General features: G+C 43.5%; 1 protein-coding gene across 2 annotated transcripts in view; it reads left to right on the forward strand.

Annotated features, from left to right (window-relative positions):
* trabd2a (TraB domain containing 2A) overlaps window positions 1-17,500 on the forward strand; it is a 56,963-nt gene that overhangs the window by 14,168 nt on the left and 25,295 nt on the right. For both annotated transcript variants that reach the window (XM_084412804.1, XM_084412803.1), the window contains exons 3-4: window positions 9,506-9,652; window positions 13,612-13,786. In XM_084412804.1, coding sequence (XP_084268930.1) covers window positions 9,506-9,652; window positions 13,612-13,786 — 322 coding nt within the window. The remainder of the gene's footprint in view (window positions 1-9,505; window positions 9,653-13,611; window positions 13,787-17,500) is intronic.

Consider the following 17,500-nt stretch of genomic DNA (forward strand, 5'->3'; position numbering starts at 1 on the left):
GGTGTGTAAACGTGGTGTGTAAACGAGGTGTGTAAACGAGGAGTGTAAACGTGGTGTGTAAACGAGGTGTGTAAACGTGGTGTGTAAACGAGGTGTGTAAACGTGGAGTGTAAACGTGGTGTGTAAACGAGGTGTGTAAACGTGGTGTGTAAACGAGGTGTGTAAACGAGGTGTGTAAACGTGGTGTGTAAACGTGGTGTGTAAACGAGGTGTGTAAACGAGGTGTGTAAACGTGGTGTGTAAACGAGGTGTGTAAACGAGGTGTGTAAACGTGGTGTGTAAACGAGGTGTGTAAACGAGGTGTGTAAACGTGGAGTGTAAACGTGGTGTGTAAACGTGGTGTGTAAACGAGGTGTGTAAACGAGGTGTGTAAACGAGGTGTGTAAACGTGGTGTGTAAACGAGGTGTGTAAACGAGGTGTGTAAACGTGGTGTGTAAACGTGGTGTGTAAACGTGGTGTGTAAACGAGGTGTGTAAACGTGGTGTGTAAACGAGGTGTGTAAACGTGGTGTGTAAACGAGGTGTGTAAACGAGGTGTGTAAACGTGGTGTGTAAACGAGGTGTGTAAACGTGGTGTAAACGTGGTGTGTAAACGAGGTGTTTACACACCTAAACGTGGTGTGTAAACGAGGTGTGTAAACGTGGTGTGTAAACGTGGTGTGTAAACGAGGTGTGTAAACGTGGTGTGTAAACGAGGTGTGTAAACGTGGTGTGTAAACGAGGTGTGTAAACGTGGTGTGTAAACGTGGTGTGTAAACGAGGTGTGTAAACGAGGTGTGTAAACGAGGTGTGTAAACGTGGTGTGTAAACGTGGTGTGTGAACGAGGTGTGTGAACGTGGTGTGTAAACGAGGTGTGTAAACGTGGTGTGTAAACGAGGTGTGTAAACGAGGTGTGTAAACGTGGTGTAAACGTGGTGTGTAAACGTGTAAACGAGGTGTTTACACACCTAAACATGGTGTGTAAACGAGGTGTGTAAACGTGGTGTGTAAACGTGGTGTGTAAACGAGGTGTGTAAACGTGGTGTGTAAACGAGGTGTGTAAACGTGGTGTGTAAACGAGGTGTGTAAACGTGGTGTGTAAACGTGGTGTGTAAACGAGGTGTGTAAACGAGGTGTGTAAACGAGGTGTGTAAACGTGGTGTGTAAACGAGGTGTGTAAACGAGGTGTGTAAACGAGGTGTGTAAACGAGGTGTGTAAACGTGGTGTGTAAACGAGGTGTGTAAACGTGGTGTGTAAACGAGGTGTGTGAACGTGGTGTGTAAACGAGGTGTGTAAACAAGGTGTGTAAACGTGGTGTGTAAACGAGGTGTGTAAACGTGGTGTGTAAACGAGGTGTGTAAACAAGGTAATGTAATAAAATTAAGTGAACAGAAAACTTCTAAATTAAGCAGATTTTTCTGAGCCCAATAGTAGATATTTGTTCTTGCTTTAGTCATGAACTTAATTTAGATTAATTTCACAGAACACAAGACTTCATATTTCATGTCGTTTTACATCTGAAGTAAATGTCTCTTGATTTAGGAATCTTTTTTGCAGTTTGATCAGAAGGTACAGATAAAGATATTTCCATATTGTAGTGGTTTAGAGCAAAACGATTCAAGCTTCTTCTTTTTTAGTAAAATGAATCAAAAGTAGCTGATATCTGTTGTAAGATGTATTTTCAAACTCTGAAGTTTCTCCATAAACATTTACATCTAGAGAACATATTGATGCATTGAGTTCCCTTCACTTTATTTCTTAAATTTCCATTACTTGGTCTCCAAAACGGTCTTAAGTAAGTCTTAAGTTGATCTGCAGAAGCCCTGCTGAGTGTTTTTGAGGTCGTGTTTAAAGTGCCGTGGCTGTCGGTGATGTCATCGCTATCCCACAATCCCCTGCAGGAACACATGAAAGACGCTCCTGTCAAACTCTCTTTTACGCTGTCTTTCACTCTTTGAAGTCTTTCGCTCGGCTCTCTGATTCTCCTCGGAGCGAATCGCTCCGTATTGTGGGCTTGTTGTTCTTGCGTCCCGCGAGTGAACGCTCGCTCTCCCGCGGCCTGTATTGTCGACTCTTTGTCCCAGAATTCCAGCCGCTCGGATGAAACGAACATGTTTTCAGGGTCATTTGCACCCAAAGAGTGTTTGTCTTCGGGGACGAGGCTCTTTGTCTGTCGCTGCTGACTGACCTCATAAAAACTGCACACACACACACACACACACACACACACACACACACACACACACACACACACACACACACACACTGCAATAATCATGTTCTTCCTCAGTGTTTCTGTCTCGTTCTCCAGCACTAATATCTAAACTTTCTTAAATCAAGACACATTTACTGGAGAAGAAGCAAAATGACTGAAGATATTAAGACTTTAATGAAAAATGCATCAAAATGAAGTGAGTTTGAGTTTAAAACAAGAACTAATATCTGCCAATGGAGTCAGAAAAATAATCCTGTTTCCCTTTGAATCACTTCATTTTGATGCATTTTTCAGTAAATAATATCAGAGGACTCTGCATGATGTTAAACACGAACAACTAGACCTGATTTCACTCGTCTTGTGTTCGAACACTTCTTCACTGTTCTGCATGTTCTGCTCTTCTGTTCTTCTAATGCTCCTCTTCCAGCGTTGATGAGAATTCCTGTTTAATTTCCTCTTGCATGCGATCGGTTTCTGTCCTCTGTAATCACACGCATGTGGAGCTTTCAGGAGAAACTGCATTACAAATATGTTTAGAATCTGTGGCCAATGTGTGTGTGTGTGTGTGTGTGTGTGTGTGTGTGTGTGTGTGTGTGTGTGTGTGTGTGTGTGTGTGTGTGTGTGTGTGTGTGTGAGCGAGTGAGTGTGTGTGCATGTGTGTGTGCATGTGTGTGTGTGTGGTCTGCTGGATGGACTCTGTTCTCATGTCTATATTAATTTTAAAGTTGGTTGAAGAGCCACAAACGGGCGATGGCTCGGTTCTCTGGGGTTCAGAAGTTACACACATATTTTACACAACAGGGATGTTTCAGTTTCTACATGAGAGACATGAAGATTTTCAGCATGAGACCTCAATGCAGGGACTTAGTGTGTGTGTGTGTGTGTGTGTGTGTGTGTGTGTGTGTGTGTGTGTCACGTTCATGGCTTGAGCTAAAGCAAAGCAGACGTGTGTGTCTTCAGAGGATTGGACATGTTGTGCAGTGTGACACGCTGAAGATTTGAAACATCACTTGTTTTATCTAATCATCACATGCAGTGATAATGTGCTCATATTCATTGTATATAATATTAGACACATTTATTAAATGTTTAGAATCCAGAACATGAGCTGCTTGTAATATCCTGTTTTTCTTGCAACCTGATTGGCTGAGACGGCATGTGTGGGCCGGATGGAGCTGTCAATCAAAGCACAGTCGCTTTACTTTAGTGTGACACTGATTCTGTCAGACAGCAGGAATACTGAATATCAGGCTGAGGCCGAAGAGAAAGATATCAGACTAACGTGGAGCGACATGGACACACACATCACAACTACACAACATCACAACTACACAACCCTGCATTCCTCTGTTAGTCGCGTAACCACACGCAATCAGATCCAGACAAGAACCGCCCACTTAGAATCAGATAAGACACAGAATCTCATTAGAGCCCAAGACTTTGACACATCTTCTGCAAGTGTGTGTGTGTGTGTGTGTGTGTGTGTGTGTAATGTGTGTGTGTGTGTGTGTGTCTGTGTGAGAGAGAGTGTGTGTGTGTGTGTGTGTGTGTGTGTGTGTGTGTGTGTGTGTGTGTGTGTGTGTGTGTGTGTGTGTGTGTGTGTGTGTGTGTGTGTGTGTGAGAGAGAGAGTGTGTGTGTGTGTGTGTGTGTGTGTGTGTGTGTGTGTGTGTGTGCTGGTCTGCAGGGAGTCTGGAGCCACGTCTGTCAGGAGGACGTCTAACATGTTGATGTTGAAGCTGCTAATGCGCGCGTCAGACGAGTGTTTATGGCTGTTAGACGGAGTTTGAGCTGCTCTTAGTGACGGTTGTTGATCTGGAGACGAAACTCCGAGATAAAGAATCTCCACAGGGGCTGAAAATAGAGCAGACGGCGAGACCTAGAGAAATCCTAGATGAAAGTCAGTCTGTTCACGTTTTGTGTCAGTGTGTGTAGAATTTCTGTTTATCTGAAGTTCAGACGTGCTGATAATTATTTCAGAGACAAACGTTTATTTATTTATTACTCATTTACTTGTTTGATCACATTATCATTCCCCCACTATGTGATGAGAGTAAAACCAGAGAGTGAAACCTTGAGGGGAAAGCGTGATGTACCTCCCAGCTAACAAAAATACGTTATAAGAACATTCTGCTAACATTCCTATTAAGTTATGAAAACATTATTTCTGCATGTTCTCTGAACGTTCATGTTTTTCTTGGTTATGTGAACGTTAAAGGAAGATTTCATTGTATCATTCTTCAAACATTATGGGAACGTTACTTTTGAGTGTTCTCTGAACGTTCTGAAACCAAGTAGCAACCTTTAAAAAACGTTAGAAAAACTGAACCAACGCTCCATGAAGGGTGTATGAGTGATCCCGGCGTGTGTCTGAAGCCTCAGCTCATGTCAGGCGCTGCTTTACTCCGCTGTTTAAACACAAGCAGGGCATCGTGGGAACGTTTCCAGCTTATCAGAGTCCATTCAGAAAGACTGCGAGCGCTGATGTCATGAACTTCTAAAGTGCGCTGAGAGCTTTGGCTCGGTTTGTGTTCTTAACTGGTGGGAAAACAGAGAACGGATGATTTACATTTAATCATTTAGCAGACGCTTTTATCCAAAACGACTTACAAATGAGGAGAACAATAGAAGCAGTTATACTTACAATAGGGCAATAATATGTAAGTGCTGTGACCAGTCCCAGTTTAGTCTAAAAGTAGATATAGAGTAGAAGGAAAAGTGTTAGTATTAATGGATCAAATGTTGACGAAAAAGATGCGTCATCAGCAGGGCTGGGACAAAAAATTGGCCCAGACTGGCCCACTACATATGATCATAAACACCACCCATCTTCTTACCATCTCACCCCCAGTAAAGAACATTTTACTGCATCAAGCTTTTATTTTGGCGGAAAACATGGTTTACAAACGCGTCTCATTAAATTTCTAGTAAATTGCGGTAATCGTCAACTATGCAGAAATAATGCATAATTGGGTAACGGGTTCCTACACTCATGACATAGCCTTAGTGTTTTGAAAGTAGTTCTGCTTACTGCAGGCTCTACACTTTCTCATCTCTCTCCTGATCCTCCTCACTATCCTCATCATCACTGGAGCTGATGTACAGTTTAATAACATATCTGTTATTTTGACACATTTTACAGCGTCTGCTTGAAGGGCCTGTATCTATATTTAACGCTATTTCTCTGCACATTCCTTGCGTGTCTTCTCCATCTCTCAGACTATTTTGACAGATGCACACTGACACTGCACGCTCACTCAGAGGCCAAAGGGGGAGGTGTTTAAAGATGTGATTGGGCCAGCCCAGTGTCAATCAAGAAAAGAACCAATGGGCCTCTGATCTACGTGTTTCATTTTGACCAGTGCATTACACCGGCACTAACCCAGCGATGCCAATTAAGCAAAACAAAACTAAACGAATGGGCCGCCGATGTACAAGTTTTATGGGCCGTTAAGACAAAAAAAAAAAAAGAGAGATGTATCGGCCCAAACCTGGTCATCAGCCATTTCTTGAAAATGCTAACGACTCGGCAAGTCAGGTTGAGTTCGGCAGGTCATTCCTCAGTACAGGTAAAGGTCAGTGAAAATGATTTTATGTCTCTTTGGAATGATACACCACAAGACACCGTTCACTTGCAGAACACAAGCTTCTGGAGACACATAGATCTGAAGAAGTGAGTTTAGGTATAGAAGAGCAGAGCCAGTGGTTGTTCTGTAGGAAAACATCAGTGCAGGTTTATGAGGAGAGGAGTGACGTGTGTCTCTTCGGCTCGATAAAGACACTCTTGCTGCAGCATCTGGATCAGTTGCAGAGGTTTGACAGATGCTGGAAGGAGAGAGCATTACAATAGTCCAGTCTGGGATAGAACAAGAGCTTGGAGAAGGAGTTTGTGTAACTCCTCTAGGAAGGGCCTGAACCTCCTAATGTTGTATAAAGCAAATCTACAGGACCGGCGGTTCTAGCAATGTGGTCTGTGAAGTTTAGCTGATCATCAATAAGAACTCTTAGGTTCCTGGCTGTCCTGGATGGAGTTATGGATGACGAACCTACAGCTGAATGGAGAAGTTGTTATGAAGTGGTTGGATGGCCAAGACCACAAACAGTTCTGTCTTTTCAGAGGCTTAGATGCTTTCATTGGATCATCTAGCTGGAATGAGAGGTAGAGTTGTATTGTCAGTATAGCAGTGATGATATCAGATGATAACAGTGATAACATGATAACAGTGACGGGATAAACCATGTTTCTGAATGACAGATGCTAGTGATGACATGTAGATGTAGAAGAGAAGCGGTCCCAGCACTGAGCCCTGAGGCACTCCAGTAGCTAGATGATAACAGTGATGGAATAAACCATGTTTCTGAATGACAGATCCTAGTGATGACATGTAGATGGAGAAGAGAAGCGGTCCCAGCACTGAGCCCTGAGGCACTCCAGTAGCTAGATGTTGGGTCTTGTGTGGAAAATTGGCCGCTGATGGTGGTGGTTTTTAATTTATGAAGAATGTGGCAAAATCATCAGCTGTTAGGGTTGGTGAAGGAGGAGGAAGGTTAAGAAGAAGGAGAGGAGGGATTGATAAAGACCGATCAGTCCATCAGTTCATCACTCCATCAGTCCATCAGTCTATCTGTCCATCACTCCATCAGTCAATCAGTCAACCACTCCATCACTCCATCCAGTCATGCCACTGTTTTCTCCAGAGCTGCTTTACAGCTGAATCAAACTCATTTCATAATTGATGAACTTCACACAGTTATTAAACTGATTAAATTAATCTGAAGAATCACCGCAGGATTGTTTGGGAAACCTGTTTGAATTCCATCATCATTATTATTTTCGTAATCCTGTTCGGTGTAGAAATCGCAGAGACTGTTAAATACCAGAGTGTTTTCTGTTCCTCCATCATGACGTATCGGGGTAATTTCCATCACAAAGCAGAGTAATTGACTTTCATAGGGCCGCAGTGCTTTGATATGAACTCACTCTGGTTCCCGTGTGTGAATGTGGCCAGTGACCCACAGAACGGACACAACGGAGCCGCGTCACAGCATTCGTTTAGCCCCGTCTTTCTTCCTTCTCACTTTCGGCGCTCTTTCATTCTCCTCCGTGCCGTGATTTAAGGGTCTGAAAGGCTGGAGGAGGGGGTGCTGAGCTGAAGCTGCTCGGACTCAGCAGATGGAGGGAGGTTAGTGCCGTGGGGTTTGTGAAGCTAGCGGGGTGGCGATAGGCTAATTTGAGCAGCATAAAGCCGGAGAGCTTTCAGATGCAGAGCAGAGGCTTTGATGAGCACGGGATGAAAGCGACGGCTCTTTGTCCCACACATGAAGTATCCGCCCTCCTCTCTCAGACGAGCCCCGCAAACAATGAGGGACGGCCAGAGTGTCATCGGCACGGATGAAAAGAGCTCAAGTGTGTGTGTGAGTGTGTGTGTGTGATAATGTGTGTGTGAGTGTGTTTGTGTGTATGAGAGTGAGTGTGTGTGTGTGTGTGTGTGTGTGTGTGTGTGTGCGTGTGTACAAGAATGTGTGTGTATGTATGTGTGTGTGAGTGAGAGTGTGCACAAGAATGTGTGTGTATGTGTGTGAGTGTGTCTGTGAGAGCATGTGAGTGTGTGAGTGAGAGTGTGTGTGTGTGTGTGTGAGTGTGTGTACAAGAATGTGTGTGTATGTATGTGAGTGTGTGTGTGTGTGCGTGTGTGTGTGTGTATGAGAGTGAGTGTGTGCGTGTGTATGTGTGTGAGTAAACACTGGGGAATTTCATGGTAACACAATAGTGAGCTGCAGCAGCAGAAGCAACAAAAAGCGTCAGCTAGAACTAATTGAGAGAAACTCTCCGCTGAGCCTTTGATCTGTTGAGATTCACTCGCGCTTCAGAAGAGCCTCCATTCAGGAACATCAGGCAGAAACACTGCGCTTGTGTTGAGATCTGCTGTTCACGAGTCAGTCATCTTATAGTCTCACAGCTGAGTGTGTTTTTGTGCTCCAGACATCAAATCACGTGTGTGTGTTGTTGTGATCTAATGGTAAGAAACCACATAGAACTCATTTCCATTTTCTGATCAAGTAAAAGTCTTCATTGCAAGTGTTCATTGCCGTTTCGTTGCAGATGCATCATTCATGAATATATCATAAAAGAGCATAAACAGAGTAAAGTTTAAAAACAATGACAAACTTTATAAAAGCGCCTCAAATCAGCCTGTACATTCATGCTGGTTTAAGATGGTCTCAGACCCACAATGCACCGGCGCTTAGTGACCGTTTAGACTAGTCTTACGGTTTACTAATCAATTTTTTTCTTTAAGGCTGGTTGTACATTATATAGACACTAAACGTGTATTTTAGTTCTTCTCACTCCACAACAAATCCTTTCAATTTAACAGTATTCAAAACAGGAATAAAAAATAGTAAAAAAAAAAAAAAACATAATTATAGTGGGATTCATTATAAACAGCATTTAGTCTAGAAAGAACATTCAGTCTAATTTAAATAAAAAAAGTAAGACTGAATGATGACCAGTGATGACAGAATGATGACAACCTAGAAAACATGAAAAGTGAAACCCAGTAACTGTGTTCTGGAAGTCTTTCTCTTCAAGCGTGTCAAAAAATAAGCCGATTTCGCTCCCCTTCTGACGTATGAAGAGGATCTTATTATAATATTACCGGCCCTTAATCTGCACGTTTACACACACCAGCCGACATTTGGTTTCACGAGAGACAACAGAGACCAGTTCTAACACAATGATAAAGATCCAGCAAAGCCTGAAACTGTTCTGTGGTTGAGCACAGACGAGCACTGAACACTATTGACCAGAACATGTCACCGCTGTCTTATAAAGACCTCAGGAACTGTGGACACTTGTGGAGAAGTTAAACATGATGATGAGATGATCAATGTAACTCCACAACAACTACATAAATGTCTCCACTAACATTCAGAAACTCTTCCTGAGTCTCTCCGTAAGGCTGCACTCGCTACTGGTTATTCTGGGATTCTGGATGAGTGAGATTGGCCTGTTTTGTTATTGCCGGAGTATATGAAGCTCGTGTAAAGACTCCGCCCTCTTCTGAATGGAGGCGGAGCTACAGCTCATTTGCATTTATAGGGACACACAAAAACGGCGCGTTTTTGCCCACACCCAAAAAGGGGTGAATTTGACAAACTTTAAAAAATTATCTGGGGGAAATTTTGAGATGAGATTTCACAGACATAATATGTCACCTTTAAGATCCAGTGTTGCGCATCATGCCCCAGATGTGCAGAGTCATGGCTGTGTGTGTGTGTTTCAGCTGTGTGTGTGTGTGTGTGTTGCAGGTGATCTTCGCTCTGAACCAGACACTGCTGCAGCAGGAGAGTCTTCGGGCCGGGAGTCTGCAGGTTCCCTACACCACAGAGGACCTTATCAAGCACTACAACTGTGGAGATCTGAACTCCATCATCTTCAACCACGACTCCTCGCAGGTGACGCTCTTAATCATACTAGTGCACTGGAATCAGCCGCTAGTGCGCTAGAATCAGCTCTAGTGAACTGGAATCAGCTGTAGTGCACTGGAATCAGCCGCTAGTGCACTGGAATCAGCTGTAGTGCACTGGAATCAGCTGCTAGTGCTCTAGAATCAGCTCGAGTGAACTGGAATCAGCTGTAGTGCACTGGAATCAGCTCTAGTGAACTGGATTCAGCTGTAGTGCACTGGAATCAGCCGCTAGTGCACTAGAATCAGCTCTAGTGAACTGGAATCAGCTGTAGTGCACTGGAATCAGACGCTAGTGCACTGGAATCAGCTCTAGTGAACTGGATTCAGCTGTAGTGCACTGGAATCAGCTGTAGTGCACTGGAATCAGCTCTAGTGCACTGGATTCAGCTGTAGTGCACTGGAATCAGCCGCTAGTGCACTAGAATCAGCTCTAGTGAACTGGAATCAGCTGTAGTGCACTGGAATCAGACGCTAGTGCACTGGAATCAGCTCTAGTGAACTGGATTCAGCTGTAGTGCACTGGAATCAGCTGTAGTGCACTGGAATCAGCTGCTAGTGCTCTAGAATCAGCTCGAGTGCACTGGATTCAGCTGTAGTGCACTGGAATCAGCTGTAGTGCACTGGAATCAGCTGCTAGTGCACTGGATTCAGCTGTAGTGCACTGGAATCAGCCGCTAGTGCACTAGAATCAGCTCTACTGAACTGGAATCAGCTGTAGTGCACTGGAATCAGACGCTAGTGCACTGGAATCAGCTCTAGTGAACTGGATTCAGCTGTAGTGCACTGGAATCAGCTCTAGTGAACTGGATTCAGCTGTAGTGCACTGGAATCAGCCGCTAGTGCTCTAGAATCAGCTCGAGTGAACTGGAATCAGCTGTTGTGCATTGGAATCAGCTCTAGTGAACTGGAATCAGCTGCTAGTGCACTGGAATCAGCCGCTAGTGCTCTAGAATCAGCTCGAGTGCATTGGAATCAGCTCTAGTGAACTGGATTCAGCTGTAGTGCACTGGAATCAGCCGCTAGTGCACTAGAATCAGCTCTAGTGAACTGGAATCAGCTGTAGTGCACTGGAATCAGACGCTAGTGCACTGGAATCAGCTCTAGTGAACTGGATTCAGCTGTAGTGCACTGGAATCAGCCGCTAGTGCTCTAGAATCAGCTCGAGTGAACTGGATTCAGCTGTAGTGCATTGGAATCAGCTCTAGTGAACTGGAATCAGCTGCTAGTGCACTGGAATCAGCCGCTAGTGCTCTAGAATCAGCTCGAGTGAACTGGAATCAGCTGTAGTGCACTGGAATCAGCCGTTAGTGCTCTAGAATCAGCTCGAGTGAACTGGAATCAGCTGTAGTGCATTGGAATCAGCTCTAGTGAACTGGAATCAGCTGCTAGTGCACTGGAATCAGCCGCTAGTGCTCTAGAATCAGCTCGAGTGCATTGGAATCAGCTCTAGTGAACTGGATTCAGCTGTAGTGCACTGGAATCAGCCGCTAGTGCTCTAGAATCAGCTCGAGTGAACTGGAATCAGCTGTTGTGCATTGGAATCAGCTCTAGTGAACTGGAATCAGCTGCTAGTGCACTGGAATCAGCCGCTAGTGCTCTAGAATCAGCTCGAGTGCATTGGAATCAGCTCTAGTGAACTGGATTCAGCTGTAGTGCACTGGAATCAGCCGCTAGTGCTCTAGAATCAGCTCGTGTGAACTGGAATCAGCTCAAGTGAACTGGAATCAGCTGTAGTGCATTGGAATCAGATGCTAATGCACTGGAATCAGCTCTAGTGAACTGGAATCAGCTGTAGTGCACTGGAATCAGCTGCTAGTGCACTAGAATCAGCTCGAGTGAACTGGAATCAGCTGTAATGCACTGGAATCAGCTGTAGTGCACTGGAATCAGCTGTAGTGCACTGTAATCAGCCGCTAGTGCACTAGAATCAGCTCGAGTGAACTGGAATCAGCTGTAGTGCATTGGAATCAGACGCTAATGCACTGGAATCAGCTCTAGTGAACTGGAATCAGCTGTAGTGCACTGGAATCAGCTGCTAGTGCAGTGTTTCTCAACTCCAGTCCTCATGACCCACTGCTCTGCACATTTTGTATGTCTCCCTTATTTAACACACCTGAACCAGATCATCAGCTCATTAGGAGAGACTCCATGAACTGAACTGAGTGTGTCAGATAAGAGAGACATACAAAATGTGCAGAGCAGTGGGTCACGAGGACTGGAGTTGAGAACCACTGTGCTAGTGCACTAGAATCAGCTCGAGTGAACTAGAATCAGCTGGAATCAGCTGTAGTGCACTGGAATCAGTTGCTAGTGCACTGGAATCAGTTGCTAGTGCACTAGAATCAGCTCGAGTGAACTGGAATCAGCTGTAGTGCATTTGAATCAGATGCTAGTGCACTGGAATCAGCTGTAGTGCACTGTAATCAGCCGCTAATGCACTGGAATCAGCTCTAGTGAACTGGAATCAGCTGTAGTGCACTGGAATCAGCTGCTAGTGCACTAGAATCAGCTCGAGTGAACTAGAATCAGCTGTAGTGCACTGGAATCAGCTGCTAGTGCACTAGAATCAGCTCGAGTGAACTAGAATCAGCTGTAGTGCACTGGAATCAGTTGCTAGTGCACTAGAATCAGCTCGAGTGAACTGGAATCAGCTGTAGTGCATTGGAATCAGATGCTAGTGCACTGGAATCAGCTCTAGTGAACTGGAATCAGCTGTAGTGTACTGGAATTAGCCGCTAGTGCTCTAGAATCAGCTCGTGTGAACTGGAATCAGCTGTAGTGCACTGGAATCAGCTGCTAGTGCACTAGAATCAGCTCGAGTGAACTAGAATCAGCTGTAGTGCGTTGGAATCAGACGCTAGTGCACTGGAATCAGCTCTAGTGAACTGCAATCAGCTGTAGTGCTCTGGAATCAGCCGCTAGTGCTGGAATCAGCCGCTAGTGCACTGGAATCAGCTGTAGTGAACTGCAATCAGCTGTAGTGCTCTGGAATCAGCCGCTAGTGCACTGGAATCAGCTGTAGTGAACTGGAATCAGCTGTAGTGCACTGGAATCAGCTGTAGTGCACTGGAATCAGCTCTAATGCACTGGAATCAGCTATAGTGCACTGGAATCAGCTGTAGTGAACTGGAATCAGCTATAGTGCACTGGAATCAGCTGTAGTGAACTGCAATCAGCTGTAGTGCTCTGGAATCAGCCGCTAGTGCACTGGAATCAGCTGTAGTGAACTGGAATCAGCTGTAGTGCTCTGGAATCAGCTGTAGTGCACTGGAATCAGCTCTAATGCACTGGAATCAGCTATAGTGCACTGGAATCAGCTGTAGTGAACTGGAATCAGCTATAGTGCACTGGAATCAGCTGTAGTGCCCTGGAATCAGCTATAGTGCACTGGAATCAGCTGTAGTGAACTGGAATCAGCTGTTGTGCACTGGAATCAGATACTAGTGCACTGGAATCAGCTGTAATGCACTGGAATCAGCTGTAGTGCACTGGAATCAGCTGTAATGCTCTGGAATCAGCTGTAGTGAACTGGAATCAGCTGTACTGCACTGGAATCAGTTGTAGTGAACTGGAATCGGCTATAGTGCACTGGAATCACTAATGCTGTGACCAATCACTGACTGATAACACACTGCTGAAACAAGTTTTCTTACACAATCATTACGTGTCTCATTTTTCGTCTGTCCCTTTAAATGCAAATGAGCTGCTGCTCCTGGCGCAGAGGGCGGAGCTTCAAGAGCTTGTGTGTGTGTGTGCGTCTTTGTGTGAAAGTGTGTGAGTGTGTGTGAGTGTGTTTCTGAGTGTGTGTGTGTACGAGTGTGTGTATATGTATGTGTGTGTGTGTGTGTGTGTAAATATCTAAACATCCTTAAACAGGATTGATGTTGTTTTCAGATGAGAAGGAATCTTGATTAAACTGTTTTGAATCTTTCTCCGTATAATCAGGTGCCGAACTTCAGGAACGTGTCTCTCCCGGCGAGTGATCAGGAGACGGCGCAGGAGATCGACAGATACTTCCGTCAGGAGCTGATCTACAAGCGTAACGAGAGGATGGGGAGACGGGTTAAAGCACTGCTCCAGGAACAGCCCGACAGGAGTTTCTTCTTCGCTTTCGGAGCAGGTCAGGTTCCCTCGGGAAGATTCCCAGATCCTTCTTCTTGTCATCTGCACTTTCTCTCTCAGGTTTGTAGGGTTAGTAATGTAATGAAATGTTTCCAGCTCAGGTCCCATACACAAAAGAAATATATTTGAAATATATTTTCAGTATATTTTTGAATATATGCAAATATTTGAAATTGGCCCAATAAATATATTTCACACTTAACATCATATATTTTTGTTATATTTCAGAATATTTTTCAATGTATTTGGAATATATGCCACATATATTTTGACACTTTTGGGGACCCATACAGAAAAAAATACATTGAAATATATTCTGAAATATAACAAAAATATATGATGTTAAGTGTGAAATATATTTATTGGGCCAATTTCATATATTTGCATATATTCCAAAATATATACTGAAAATATATTTCAAATATATTTCTTTTGTGTATGGGGTACGAGACTCTCTGATGCGGATTTTCTCTGACCGACCAGCTTTCCTGTCGCGGCTCAAACGCAAACCCTGCTTCTAATAATAAAAACAACAACGTCTTTCCTGTTGCTCAAACAGTAGAGCGTTGGTGCTTGCAACGCCAAGGTCATGGGTTTGATTCCCAGGGAAAGCAAGAACTGATATGACTGTAAATGTGTACCTTGAAATGTAATGTAAGTCGCTTTGGATAAAAGCGGCCTGCCAAATGCGTAAATGTAATCGTGTGCTCATGCCGCAAGATTAAATGAGATTATGCTCTTTCTAGGAACGAATCTTGACTTTTTAAAGCCCTGAGAAATGGATTTTTCCTCAGAAGAGAAGTTTGTAGCAGTGATTATTCCGCCGTCCATCAGAATAAACCCTCTGTGGTTCAGCGTGAGGTCATGTGTAGATCAGCGGCGTTACATCAACTGATGTGGAAATCTGATTAAAGCTACTTAGAACAAATTACTCAAATTCTTCTCATTCGAGTAGCGACCGCAGGATCTTTACAGGCCAGAATGATGTTTCTGCTGGTTTAGAGAAGCTGGACTATTCGACTTATAGAATCACAGGCAATCATATTCTGCTTCATTTAACTCCCGATTGGGAAACGGGAGGAGACGTGACTTCTCAAGCGCTCTGATGACTCTGTTCTGGTGTTTCAGACTGGAGTAAAACGCTTTGACTGTGAACTTCCCTCAGCTGTTTCTGCTCCACTCCAGCGCTGCATTATGAACACTAAACGCTTTATTTTAGTCAAGTCAAGTCATCTTCATTTATATAGCACTTTTAACAATGTAGATTGTTCCAAAGCGGCTTTACAGAGATACAAGGATAGTTTAAAGTAACAGAGATTGTTTTGGCTTTATAGCAGTCCTTGAATAAAGTTATTTTCCAGCTTAAGTTAATTTGATTGATTCACTTCCGTCGCAACGATCATTAGTTATTAACTTAGGGGCCGCTAACATGCTAAACGCGAAACCTGTGAGAACGCTGATGGCGTGCACATGCGTATTACGAGTTCAGTCTATTGGTAAGCGCGTTTGAATATATGTGTGCAGGTTTGTAATTCCCTTCAAACCAAGCCTTAAAAAACTACTTGTCTGGCCTTAACATTTTGATACAGAATTTTATCACTTCGGGGTAGATACGCGAACCGCATTTTCCGGACAACGCTTTATCTGTAGAGTGGTAAAGGGATCCTTCATAGGGAGAGACTAGTTGGCACTTTAGCACCCCGCTATGACATCGGGTCCAGGCGAAGGTCCTTCATCAGATCTGGATACGGCCTGGATCCGGCAGGCTGCAGGAAAACCTCAGGATAAACAAAAACACTAAAATTAGCGTAGATGCCATTCTTCTTATGATGTAACGAGTACATCAGGATTTATGGGAAGTGTTCCCGGTTCCGGCTGACCTAATCTATGCAGCCTAACATTGAATTATAGAAGTCTATAATGTGTTAAGAGCTCGCTCAAGCACTGCGGAGCTAAACCATTTAGTGCTTTGTAAGCAAACAGCAACATTTTTTAATTTATGCAATGTTTAATAGGGAGCCAGTGCAGTGTTGACAGAACCGGGCTAATATGGTCATACTTCCTGGTTCTGGTAAGAACTCGAGCTGCTGCGTTTTGAACCAGCTGTAGTTTGTTTATTAAGCGTGCAGGGCAACCACCCAGTAGAGCATTACAGTAATCTAGCCTTGAGGTCATGAACGCATGAACTAATTGTTCCGCATTTGTCAATGAGAGCATATGACATAATTTAGATATATTTTTAAGATGGAAAAATGTGGTTTTACAGATACTAGACACGTGACTTTCAAATGAAAGATTGGTATTTTATTAGTGCTGTTTGCTACGGCTATATGCTATTGTTTACTTATTGTATACTTTTTTCAAAGCAGTTTTATATTTAAACTAGTTTATAATACCGGTAACACTTTATTGTAAAGTGTTTCCATAATACCTTCATGCCTTCTAGAACTGGCAGGCTGGAGTGAGTGTGTGTGTGTGTGTGTGTGTGTGTGTGTGTGTGCGCGTGTGTGTGTGTGTGTGCGTGTGTGTGCGTGCGTGTGTGTGTACGTGTGTGTGTGCGTGTGTGTCGGGGTGCAGAGGTTGAAGCAGATGGTCACAGTCTGCTGAGTGTGTGTGTGTGTGTGTGTGTGTGTGTGTCTACAGGAAGTGAGTGAGTGAAAGCAGAGATGCGTGTGTGTGTGTGTGTGTGTGTGTGTGTGTGTGAGAGAGAGTAAGTGAGTGAAAGCAGAGATGACTGCAGCTCTACACACACTAACAAGGGCTTTATTTCATGCTGTTCTTCACTAGACGCCGTCAGAGAGGAGTGTGTAAGTGATCCTGATTCAGTCCTCGACTCGTTCTCCCGGTTCTGGGGGCCGAAGCCTCATCCGAGTCTAAGAGCAGATTCACTAACAGCTTCTCCAGCGCAAACACTCTTTTGGTGTTAAAAAACTACTGTCAGGATTTACTAAAGACACGTGTAAAACTAGCGCTGAAAAGGCGAGGACAGGGTTATTTCTGCGGCTGATCTTACTGCATATGTATTTAGGAGTTTCCCTTTCAGACAGTGTTTATGGGAGGAGGGGATTTATATTAATCATGCAAGGTGATTTATTAAGGTTTGCACTCGTTAATTGACTGGTGTTTGCGCCATTATTTAGCGCCCCAAAAAAGCATGTTTTTTAACCATACACTACTTTGCGCTGCCGTTGTTAGATTGTGTTGGTCATTATGGAAATGATCCGATCGTAACACACACAGGATGATCTAGATCTGAATCTGAATTCAGTTCAATGATATTCAGCACCACCAAAACAATCATTGATTTCGACTAATTATGCCTGGTTATTTTCTGATATGTACAATAAATTCTCAACCAATTAGATATAAACCTGAAAAATGAATATATAAACCATAATGAACAAACAGTGAATTTAAAACACGTGGGGAAGCTCTTCACGACAACCTGCCGAAATAAAAGCTCAGTTTAACTTGAAGAAATTATGACAGAAATATATTACTATAATAATAATAATAATATGGTTTACAACATTATTTTTTAAGTTATAACACACCATTTTTCATCAATGTTTTCATTTAAATAGTTAACCTTTGTTGTGCAGCTCTTTGTTTGCCAAAAAATTAAAGGAATTGTTCTAATTTCATGTTATTACATAAAAAAATTATTCAATTTCTAAAGTTTTTCATTTGACTTCCATCATTTCAGATAATA

Source organism: Rutilus rutilus (assembly GCF_951802725.1).
Source record: "Rutilus rutilus genome assembly, chromosome: 7".
NCBI lineage: Eukaryota > Metazoa > Chordata > Actinopteri > Cypriniformes > Leuciscidae > Rutilus > Rutilus rutilus.